This window comes from Hippopotamus amphibius, chromosome 11, assembly GCF_030028045.1.
Source record: "Hippopotamus amphibius kiboko isolate mHipAmp2 chromosome 11, mHipAmp2.hap2, whole genome shotgun sequence".
NCBI lineage: Eukaryota > Metazoa > Chordata > Mammalia > Artiodactyla > Hippopotamidae > Hippopotamus > Hippopotamus amphibius.
Window position 1 is genome coordinate 98,461,414 of NC_080196.1, and position 12,467 is coordinate 98,473,880.

A 12,467-nucleotide genomic window follows, 5' to 3' on the forward strand; every position below is an offset into this window, starting at 1 on the left:
GCCGAGACTTAGTCATGGTACACCTGGGTCCCATCTCTGGCTCTACCACTTACAGCCTTTCTGACCCTGGAGAAGCCCCCTGAGGACTCACACTCCCCACGGGCTAGTCCTCCCTTGGTAGGGTTGTTTCTGGGATTTACGTACAATGATAGAAATGAGAACACTTAACACCATATTTCACACATGGCTGGTCCTTAACTGAATGATACTTGAGTCTGAAGGATGGTTCCTGCTATTTCAGTGAGATTTGGGTAAAGAGACAGAAAGAAGCAAAAAGATATTGCAAGCCCAGTAGCTCTGACGTTGACCCACAGTTGCTGGAAGAGGGGCAATCTTTTATTCCTTTGTCTCTCTAGTGGCTCAAAGCGTGGGCTCTGGAGAGGCGAAGGCCAGACCTGGAGGCGCTCCTGGTTGCCCTGCATACTAGCTGTGGGCTCTTGGGCAAGTTACTTTACCCTCCTGGTCTCAGATCCTCACTTGTAAAATTGGGGAGACAGTTATACATTATAGGGCTGCTTTGAGAATGAATGAGATCATGTGTTTTTGATATTTAATAAGGAGATAGTGCCTAAGATGTGCACACACAATGATAAAGAGCTGTTTTCTACTATCTTCATTATTTTTTATCATTGTTGTTATTATTAGGGCTAAGGAATTTCCTCAGGTGTGGACCTTTGTGAGGCTGTAGCCTTGGTGTACAGGCATGAGGAGGCCCTTTTTTAGGGGAGATTTAGGAACTGTTAAAAACTATTTAGAATCATCCTTTCTTATGTTAGAAAAGCAGCTTAAAAGCATTTTCTTTTTCTGATATATCTACATATTAGGCATAGAATAATATAGAAATGAATAATAGAAAACTTGATTTAGTAAGTGGGTGCATTATAAAGCGTTTTATTTTTTCACTCTCTTATTTCATTCTCTGAATTATTTCTGCCTATTTAAAAAATATTATATCTGTCCCTTATAGGTAAACCCATCTAATCACAGACTCTTGTTTGAAGTATTTGATGAAAACAGACTGGTAAGTGGGTCCCTATTTTTAATTTTTGCTTCATTTTTTTGAAAACTGAGTTTTTAGAGCAGCACCTATTAAAAATCTATATTTATGCCAGTATACATGTCCCTCAAAAAGACCATTTTTGTCCCATTACTAGTTTAATGTTCATAATTCAAGCACTTTTGTATGGGTAGGACAATTGATTTCTGTATGTGTATGTTTTTATCATAGTTAATATTTGTGAAAGTCACGCTGGTGATTTATCAAATCATGTCTGCTGGGGATACAAAACAATAGGCAAATCTGTCAAGGCCATTACTCTTGTAAATGAAACTTTTCGGGTTTTTATGGATAAGCCAGGTAATGTGATTGTGACACGTTCAATAGTGAATCTCTTTGGGAAAACAAAAATCTAATTAACTGTATACAGCAAAAAGTGAATCTATATTTAGCAGGTAAAATTAAGCTGTATTTTAAAAGTGGTACTTTCTCAAGGGAAGTTCATAGAAAGTACTTTCAATGAACCAGAAATATGCCTGAGGCATAAAACTGGTACATACTAACATTTTATGTAGATTGATAGGTAGGCAGGTGTCTATGTGTGTGTGTGTGTGTGTGTGTGTGTGTGTGTGTGTAACTGATACCACTTAGATTTCATTTTAGAAATGGAATTTCAGAAGCAAATCTGGCTTAAAGCACTTTGCCAGATTTAACTCCCTAGAATGTATACATCAAGTACTCATGTGCCAAGTGTTCCAGCTATGAAAATGAATATCATTATGATATGTATAAACTTTTGTTACCCTCAGAGGTGGTATTATAACTCAGTGAGGTCAGTTGTACTCAGATTTGCTTTCCTGGAAACTTATGTACAGTCATCACCCAGTATCCGTGGAGGGATTGGTTCCAGGGCCCCTGCAGATACCAAAATCCAAGGATGCTGAAGTCTTTAATATAAAATGGTGTAATATTTGCATAGAACCTAAACACATTCTCCTGGATACTTGAAATTTATCTCTACATTACTTATGATACCCAATGCAGTGTAAATGCTATGTAAATAGTTGTAAATACAATGTAAATGCTGTGTAAATAGTTGCTTGTGTGAGGCTAATTCAAGTTTTGCTTTTTTGGAACTTGCTGGAATTCCCCCCCCTCCCCCGAGTATTTTTGATTTGCAGTTGGTTGATCCCATGAATGCAGAACTCGTGAATACAGAGGGCCCAACCATATATTATTTGCTTAAAAGAAATGTTCTTATGGACCCTTCTTTCTGCAGAATTCAGCTGAAACTACAGGTTTTTGAATAGCTTGAGTTTAACAGAATATTTGATCTGGAGGAGCCTTAAAACATTACTCATTTAATCCCCTGTCCTTGCAATTGAGAGAGCTGAGGTCTAGAGCCCTCATGTAATTATGTAACTGCTAGTCTCCTAAGTCTCAGGCCAGTGGTGGTGAATAGCCAGGCATTTAACTCTTAGTATGGAACTTGGGAGTGTGTGTGATCTCCTGTGCCTGGTATTACTCTCCAAAGTAGAAAGCCAGCAGATGTTGGCCCACCATCCTGATAGCTTTTCTATTATGGATTCTCGGCAGCTTTGCATTGAACTGGACATTTTATAACTTAGGTGACACTTAGCATTACTGAATAGCTAAATCATCTCTTGCTCTGTGTATGAAGTTATTTTCTTGTTAAATTGAATGAGAAACTCTGCTTGAGGGTACAGTACTTAGTGCTCCATCTCTCATCCAGCAAACACTGAATTCAGCAGTGTGCAGCAGAGTAACAGTAAGTCCGGGAGACATAGATGCAGCCACAGACTAATCCCTATTCTCTCATCTATTGAGTATAATAACACTTCAAGGTGAAGAAAGGGTCAACTTTGAGGAAAAATTGCCTCTTGTTAGATGGGTTTTAACTCATTATTTTTCTTCTATTAAAAGAAATTCACTGTAAAAATTTTGTTTTCCACTTCCATTATCTAAAAGAATGACTGTTGTTGAGATGACCTTGCCATGAGCCCTAAACTGTACTTCCAAGCCAAAAAGGGTTTGGAATGAATGCAGAGCTCTAAGAAATCCCATGTGAATACAAACTTTATCTGAAAAATTGTGTTTTATGTACCTAGCTTTGCCCCAGGCCATCTGCAGTGTTGTTACTATGCGGTGAATGCTGCTGCTGGTGGTTTTTTCTTTGTTGGCTATTAATCCAGCTAAGACAATACGTGACTGTAGTGGTGTTTGGCAGTTTTCGCATTAAACAGACTGGCTTCCATTTCTCTCATAGAGATCATTTTTGGCATTTAAAACACATGCCTTTAGAAAACAGGTCTGGACGTATGTAAACACAGGGTTAATCCTCCACACCGTGGACTCCAGAGCTATTGAAAAAGTCATGCTTTGCGGCTTTTAAAATAAACCTTTTTGTCACTCTTTGCAGCTTGGTATTCCCTCCCTCCCCGCCCCCTATTTTTTTAATCCCTCCTAAATAAACCTCTTTGTTAAATAACTGATGTTTCTGGATCATGGAAAAGAGTATGTTTAAAACACACAGAATATATCCAAGTTAGCTACAAATCTGATGGCAGTTTTTTGAACGTGGACTTTCACTTTTATCATTTAGGTCCTTTTTGGCCCTTCAAAAACAGCAAGATTCTATGTTTGTATCCCAACTGGGGTGATACTGCTGACTTCTTACCAGAAAACAATCACCTCCAGGCAGCCTTTTTTCTGCATGGTATTTAAGTTAATTTATTACAAAAACCACATGCACACTCTTCTTCAACTTTCCTTCCCTTTTTTCGGGGGGTGGGTGTTGTGTTTTTCTCCTATCTGGCATGTGGGAGAGAATGTTTTCTCCAGCTGAGTTCCTTTCCTCTGGGACTGCCATTACGACCCCCCCCCCCCCCCAATCTTTTAAATGAAAAACCCTGTAGTAGCCAGAGGCAGACCTTAACTGGCAGTGTTGTAAGCGGTACCCCCTCCACTTAGCTATTTTGTTACTTATAGATCATGGTCTAATTATTTACCGTTAAAGGGACACTCATTCTGTGGGGTGTGTAATTGTATTTATAGTACGTTTTATTAGTTTGCATTCCATCATGGTAGTGTGGTGATATCATAAGTAACAGGGGAGAATAACATACGATTGCTCGTGAAAGAGTTTTCCTGCAGCCACGGCATTTTTACTTGTCATTATTTGGTTCGGTGGGAAAGGTGCTGGGGAGGTGGGGGGGATACTGTGTGTGCTTCTGTGTTGGATGCCAGGTCTCTCTCTCTCTCTCGCATTGATTAGACAGAGTCCCGGTGCCCTGCTTGTTTCGGAAAGAACTGTCCGGTGAGCGCCGTGCGGTTAGATTTATAGCAGCATGGCTCAGAGTGTGTTTGCTGCCTTAGTCAGCTGTGAGAGCTCCCTGCTGGGGCCACTCCTGTCTGATGGAAAAGCAGCAGCTGGGAAGGTGCTGTTTCAGGCTCTTGCTGTTTAAAAAAAAAAAAAAAAAAAAAAAGCGAGAGGGGGGAAAACTCCACTAAGTCCACAAGCTGGCATTGGAGGGGGAGACCGCGGTCATGTGGTTCTGGCCATCCTACCCTCTGTCACAGTGTGGATGAGAGCTTTTTGCTCTTATCCAATCATGCCTGGAATGCCGCTTGCCACTTGGGTTATTTCTGCTATCTGTCGCTCTTGGTGCCGCAGTGCTAACGGTTTGGCAGATGGGACACTTTTTCTTGGAGTTTGTGTCTTTGGTTTTTGACTTCTGGCAGTGCCGGGCTTGTTGTTGCCGCTCGCCCTCTCCCTCCCTGGCCCTCTGGGCACCATGGCCCATCGGCTTCGGTTTCATTTTGGCTCGGGTCGCAGCAACACAGCCCCCGAATCAGAGATCCTAGACCAGGAGAGAGAAGACGACTTTTTCATGGCATTCCACACGCTCCCGCGGCGGAGCGGCCCTCACCCCTTCACCCCGAATGGAGCGGAGGATGGCACCGGCGGCCTGCAGGCAGGCGTGGGCGCGCTCAAGCGCAGCACGTCCATGTTCATCCCCCAGCTCCTGAGCCCCGTCGACGCGCGGCCCACTCGGAGCTCGTCCGTGCAGATCTCGCTGCAGCGCAAGGCGGCCGACGGGGCCCCCGACGGGTGCGGGCCGCCCGAGGGCCTGGACGGCGACGCGGGCTTGGCACCTCGGGGCGGCTGCCCGGAGCCCGAGAGTCCCGAGAATTCCCCTCCCAGGGCGGCCAGGGCTCCGGGCCCGCAGGTCAACGGCATGTGCGGCCGCCGAGGACCCGGCCCGGTGGCCCCCGACGGCCGCGAGGAGGCCGAGCCCTCGGCCGTCGGGGGGCTGGAGGGCGGTGGCGGCGGGCTCCGCATCCAGCACCGCGCCTCCAGCGCCGACGTTCGCCAGGTGAGGCTGACGCCCTTCGGGGCCGACGGCCAGAGCGGCCCATCGGCGCCGGAGCCCAGGCGCTGGTCCCTGCAGCACGTTCCAGATGCTTCTGGAAGCGCCGGGAAGCGGTGCTTTGTCTTCCAGTTGCAGCAGCCGCAAGCCGGCGTGCCGGGGCTGGGCGGTGACTTCAACTTCGGGTTCACTGGCACCAAGGGGGACAGGTTGGTGAGGTATCCCCGCATCCGGCTGGAGAGGAGCACCTCGTACCCCACGCAGCCCCGGGCCGAGCGCGGGAGCCCCACGGAAGAGCGCGGCCACCCGGAGACGCCACCTCGGGGCCGCAGGGTGGCTCCCGAAATCCACAGGACCAACTCCGCGGAAAGGACGCCGCCGGGTCAGGGCTGCACGTTTAAGATCAGGCAGGATCAAAATGCGGGGCAGCAGCATTTCAGAATTCTTGTGACTCGGGGGCCGGAGGAGGCTCCCCAGACCCCCGAGGAGAGTAACGCCGCCGGCCCTGGTTCCACGGGCGCCGGCGCCCCGGTAAGTGAGCGTGCGTTTCCCTGTGAGCGCCGGTCGGTCAGAGGGGACTGATTTAAGCCCAGCAAGCGTATTCTGCAGCGTAATTTAAATAAACGCCATCCTCCTCCTTTCTGGGAGTTTCCCTGCTTCGGGCCAGTGTAACTTTTTTTTTTTTTTTTTTTTTTTTTTTTCGGGCCAGTGTAACTTAATGTTTGGCCGAGTTCTAGGACCATGATTTGTGGTCCAGCCTTTGGTAGAGGTCCATGAAACTATGAGCGTTTCAGAAAATATCGTTTCCTTAGGTCCTCAAAGTCAAGTAACTCCGTTTTGCAAAATCCAGACAACCCCTTCCCCCTGCCCCCCCCCCCCCGTTTCATCCCTTCTGAAGAAAAGAATTTTTAAAATGTATTTAAGTTAATCTACAGTGCCCCAACGTGTTGACGTTGGAAGTGCGTTTAAAAGTGGCTCGTAGATATAGCCAGTGACAACACATGCCTTTAAAAAACAATCAGTTCTAATGAAGGTGAGAGAATCTCGCTTTAAACTTGTCTAGTTTCTTAATGATTAAGTGTATGTCAAGTTGGACCAAGTCCTCCTAATGGCCTTTAGCTGTAGAGGGCTGGCCCTTGTTTTATAATGTGTATTGTCTTTTTTTTTTTTGTGCCTTTAAGTAATCCTGCACAAGGGTAGTCACACTTGTGGGACAGCAGGAAATGTGTTTTTGAAGCAGATTGGCTTATGGGCCAAGGCGAGGCGAAACTGATTGGGGACTTGTTAATGGTCAGATTGCCCAGCCCTGCAATTTAACACTGCCCACTTGAGTGTCTAAGCTGGACTGCTGTATATAGAATAGTAAGTGCCCTGTCTCCAGCTGTGGAAACAGACGCCCTGCAACAGATTTTGGCCTTTCTTGCTCCTGTGTTCTTGCTCTCTCCATTTCAGTGAAATGGAGTACAGAAAGACAGCTGCTAACTCCACCAGGAAAATGATGCCTGCAGCTTTCATAGTTTGTTGTGGGATGAAAAGTTTCATCAGTTAGCTTTCTTTTACTAATACTCACTAGCCATTGGATGCTTTTTTTTTTTTTTTTAAAGGACAGTCTCCTTGTATTTTGAATTTGGTTTTTTCCCTTGAATTTCCTGTGATTGCTGGTTTTGAGGATACAACAATGAAATGTCTAGGAGACTTTTTGTTTGGGTTTCAGTTGTGAATTGTGACTTTTCAAAGTGGATAACTGAGTATGACTGTGGAATCATATCATCTTTTATTACTTTGTGTTGAGAAATAATTTTGGCCATTTGAGTAAGTTTTATCACTGCCACGTCATGGGTTTTCACCATTTTGAAAGCATAATCAGGTGCTAAATGAAATTACATTTTTCTTGGTGTTATATAACTGTTTCTTCTTCTTTTCCCTTCTCTAAGCCCTTTTATTATCTCTAGCCCTTTTATTAGGAAATGTGTGAGTGCATTGTCTTGGTCTGAACCAATACCATTTTTATACAGTGGTACAGATTGCAATAAAATTCTGATAATAGCTTCTGTTCTGCAGCCTAAGAAAGTACAATCACAACAGGTGTAGGCTTCAATGGGCAGCGCAATTCCATGCTGAATTTGGAGCACCTACCACATGAAGATTTACAAAATGCATTTCCTGAAGTTTTGACAACTGTTGGGTTATCAGAATTTAAATCATTTTGTAGTTAGATGTTGAGGACAAACAAATTTATAGAATTCCAATCTCGTTTGGCTTGAAGTTTCTAATGTGATTAAAAAACAAACATAACATACCAACTTACATGCAAGGACCATTCTAACTTGCAATGGCTATTACAGTGGGAAATAAATTTATTCAGATTTGGAAATGCAAGTTCTAGACTAAAGAGCTTTTCTTGGAAAGTAAGTTCCATCTAGTGCACAGTAGTTTTTATTTTCACGCTTGTATTTTTATATGCTTACAGAGATTTGTAAATGGTTGGTAGGAAGCTGGTTTTCTTTTAAGCGAAAGCTTGTTTCTTCAAGAAGCAAAAACAAAACTTGTCTCATAACAAAACTGTCTGCTCCATTCAACACTTTGTACGTGTTTCGTATGGGCCGGGGTGTTAGGTGTAGGCAGCAGCTGCCATGGCCTTATTTATCTTGAGGGAAAACACTCACTTGGGCGTCTGCAGTCTGGCTGCCACCAACCTTTTTTGACGTTTCAAATATCTGCTGCTTTGGACAGAAGAGCATTTCATTATTAGTTTACATAAAAAAATCGATTACGGCCTGGTGTTGGAATCATGTCAAAAATCTTTCTTGTTGGGGGAAACCATTCAAAATTCCTTTTGCGAAAGTGCTCATATGTCATGATCTATGCCTCAGACCTTATTACAAGGTTACCTCGTCGAGTACTTCTCTGTGCCTCTCAAACATCCTGTCATGACTGTCATGAATAAATATGAAGTGCAATGTGATCCTAAAAAATGCTAATCAGATTCCTGGGACCCCTTGTGATCATTGATTTTCTACCCAATCTGACACCTCTGTAAAGTAGAATTGGTTTTTAGAGTTATCAGTTATAAATATCTCAGAATTCTTATAACTCATCAGTTCAGTTTGTGGCATTTTAATGGTCGTTTAATGAATAATTTAGTTATTTTCTTAAATTAGTTTTTTGGGTTCCTTGGTTTGGTTTTGAGCTTCTTAACTGCATGACAGTTATTCCAAGAAAGTGGGATCACTGTTTACCAGGCGTCTGTGTCCCCTTTCACCATGCTTTGGTGCACAGTAACTGCTAGGCTTTGCATTTTATAAGTTTCAGAAACTGGTTTTCTAATCCCATTAATAATATTATTAAGTGTTTAAGGTCCACTGTATATATAACATTACACTGGGTCCTTGGAAAGTTTCTGGGACTATCTCAGTTTCTTGCTGATACAGATTTCATGATATAAACAAGAGTTAGAAGGGCCCACGGGGGGTGCAAAAACACATATTCTGATACCCGCTACATATACTACAGGGAAGGAGTGTTCATTCTTTACTTCTTCCCAGGTTCTCTGAATTTCCCTGTGCCCTCTCCATGGACGTACATTTCCCAGAAGTAGCGTGGTAATCGTCTATGATTAAAAATTCATTTTACTGAACGACAAAGGAATACCCAAACTATTTTTGTTTGGAATTTTAGTTTGAATCTCTTTCAGAGAAGGTGATTTGACTATACAGAACATTTTTGACATCAGTATTAGCTGTCGTCTCTTTTTTACCTTAAAAAACAATTCTAGGAAGATGGGTATAAGCCACCCTTTTATTTAAAAGCACCACCACAACAATGTAGTGGATGATAAAAGCTAGTATTCCTTTCATTGACTTGCTCTCTGTTTGGATTCTGTAAACTTTTTTCTTCTTGGTTATCTCTCTTAATGTGGTTCTATACGAGCATATTCCAGTATTATGTAACTTGAAATTTCACCTTAGAGGGATGTTTTGAAAAGTGTAGGTGGTGACATCGTTAAGCGTGTATACACACAAACACATAGGGCTTGCAGGTAATAACTCGTGTCTCTGTAGCACTTCACAATTTGAAGAGTGTCGGCCTTTATTTCACTTAGGCTATATTTCCATCCCACTGTCTCACTCAGCCTTCCCAATGGTCCTGTGAAATAGTGTTATTTTACTGTTTCCAACAAAGGTATGTGATACTGTCATTAGGTGTGATGGCTAACGACAGTATCACATTCTATCATTTTGTATAAATATAGAATAGGAATTTTAAAAATATGTGTATCTTTGCACAGTTAAAAAGCCTGTGTAGCCAAAATGCAGTTTAATGCTTTCTGTGACGTGACATCTTAATGCTGAGAATTTTGGAGGTGGCAACTCCATTTGGTGCCTCGGAGCACTGGCCTGAGGGACTGCACTGTGCAGAGTCCTGCCGTGTCCCCGGGGAGTGTGACTCCCTCTCTGAGTGTTCTCTCCCGTCAGTGAAAGTGGAGGCTTTCACTGACGGGAAAACGTCCAACTCACAGGTTTATGGTGAGGTTTAAATGAGGTGCTGTGTTGTTTTTTCCCTTCTTACCCAAGTCTCTGTTATGTGTAAATTGTTCTCCAAGGAAAGTAATTAGGTTAACTGTGAACAGTCGGTTTTTGATCACAGGGTATTAGACACAGGGCAACATGAATTTAAGGCATACCTGGAAATGTTTACTTTAGTAACTGGCTTTGATCTCCTCTGTGCTGTCATCTCATCTTTCCTGAGTATTTGCCCCTTGGGTAATCAGCATCACAGAGCCTTAACATTGCCCTGCGATGATGCAGTCCTTGAAAAGACGCATTCATTCGTGAGCTTTGCGTCATAAAAAAGGACCTTTAATTGTATTTGCTGTATTGAATTTTGAAACTTAAAAATAGGTATTTCTGCTGGCATTTCAGACATGTTATTTGTTTACCATGCCATTTTGGTTATATATATATACACATATATATTTTTTTCCATGCCATGTTTCTAGTTGTTTACTTTTCCTTATGGGCTGTAGCTTTGGAGCAGCGATCTAACGTTATCTGTACAAAATTTTCATATTGTGTGGTTTTTACAAATGCGGACAGTATTTGGGAATAGGCTTTATTAGATCCTGCCCTTTAGAGGGTTTTTGTAAATGTAGCTGCTTCTCTTGGCTACGCTTGGAGGTAGAGTTATCTCTACATAAACATTTGCAATACCAGAAGAAATTTATTCCATGTAAGAATTATCTTAAATTTAATAAATGTTGGCTGTCTCTGTATAGTTGAGGCTAATCTAAATGGTAGTCTGTAAGCAGATTTTTTAATAAAAATAATTAACTGCATATTATTACTGGTGAGCTGGATTAATGCCCTAAATATATTGACCTTTTTTTTTTTTTTTAACTCCTAATGATACTATCAAGACATTTGCAAAAATGAGGAAAAAGCCAGAAATTCATGAAAGGTGTTGAAATTGTTGATTGAGTGATCGAATACCAGAATATCTAAGTTTCCTGTCTGAATGCCAAAAGAAGCTCGGGAAACCCAATCCAGAATTGGCTGGTTATTATTGAGAGGTTTAGTATCCCACCTGCGATCATCCAGTTCCCTTGATTCATACCAGGCAGTGTAATGTTCCATGTCCTGCACAAGAGAGGTGGCCAAGACAGTCCACCCGCGATGTAGACCCAGCTCCAGTTTAAAGATGAAAAAGGCCTAAATGGGTAGGGTTGAAACTATTAGCTAAAATATGTATTGCAGGAGCTTGGTAACTTTTCTGGGCAGGTGGAGATTATGGAGAGATTTTTAGAAATTATCTTGACTCAGTATGCATCACGGATGCACGGTGTTCCCAATGGATTTTCCTTTTTAAATCTCTATTTTTTTGCTACAGCTTACTTGGGCAAACGGGCATGCAGAGGGAAAATAAGAGAGTAAGTCAGTGAAACAGGTGGCCGGCTTGAGTGGACCTGAATGAAAGTGTCGGTGTCCTGCCTGTTCTGTGTTGTGTCCTGAATTGACACCTTGGTGGTCTCTAGGCATCACCACGTTTTTTTGTTTTCTATTTTTTTATTTTTTATTTATTTTATTGGCTGTGTTGGGTCTTCTTTGCCAAACGCGGGCTTTCTTTTTAGTTGCATGAGCGGGGGCTACTCTTAGTTGTGGTGCGCGGGCTCCTCATTGCCGTGGCTTCTCTTATTGTGGAGCACGGGCTCTAGGCGTGTGGGCTTCAGTAGTTGCAGCACATGGGCTCAATAGTTGTGGCTCACAGGCTCTAAAGCGCAGGCTCAATAGTTGTGGCGCACGGGCTTAGTTGCTCCACGGCATGTGGGATCTTCCTGGAGCAGGGAATCGAACCCGTGTCCCCTGCATTGGCAGGCAGATTCTCAACCACTGCGCCACCTAGGGAGCCCCCATCACCACGTTTTAACAGGAAGTTTTGCTTTCAGGATGGAGGATGAAGTAGATTGAATTTCAAGAAGCCTGTTTTTTTCGCCCTGATCATTTTAGAACCAAGGACTGTTATGACACTTTTGAATAGAGTACTTCATGTGAAGGGAAAGGTCATGAAATGAAAGTATCATAAATTGAGTTGGAAGGGACCCTGCTTTCTCTGGTGTGACTGTTGTGGCCACACTTAGTGTTCAAATACTTTGTATTGGTTCCTTTAGGTGGCTGCCCCAACTACCTGTTCTTTGAAACAACTCCATGTTTATTTTAGTGTTAGGTACTGTGCCCGGGAGGAAAAGACCAGTGTTTCCCCAAGCAAATCTGCCTTTCAGAATTTACACAGCCTTCTTTTGGGACTTAATTTGGGACTTAATTTTTATAGATCAAGGTAAGTCAGGTGGCATTTACTTCCCTCGTGTAATAATCTGAGGAATCTGCTTTCAATCCATGATCTTTTATTATGTTGCTTACCTCTTTCTGGGAGGCTGGGATGGGGTAGGGACGTTATTGTATCAAGTACTTGATGATTCAAATAGTTTGATAGATTTACAGTTTCTCTTTCTACTCTCTGTGGGTCAATCCAGAACTGACAGACTTTTAAAATATATTTAATGAACCATGTACATCATAACTCAC

General features: G+C 42.8%; 1 protein-coding gene across 3 annotated transcripts in view; it reads left to right on the plus strand.

Annotated features, from left to right (window-relative positions):
• The window catches only part of NEDD4L (NEDD4 like E3 ubiquitin protein ligase), a 220,963-nt gene that overhangs the window by 84,837 nt on the left and 123,659 nt on the right, over positions 1-12,467 (plus strand). For 2 of the 3 annotated variants that reach the window (XM_057698419.1, XM_057698420.1), the window contains exon 4: positions 968-1,021. Coding sequence is in view for 1 of the 3 variants with exons in the window: in XM_057698418.1 (XP_057554401.1) it covers positions 4,813-5,919 (1,107 nt within the window). In the remaining 2 variants the exon portion in view is untranslated. Of the gene's footprint in view, positions 1-967; positions 1,022-3,897; positions 5,920-12,467 lie in introns of those variants that run through there. The other variant, XM_057698418.1, reaches the window with a different exon arrangement.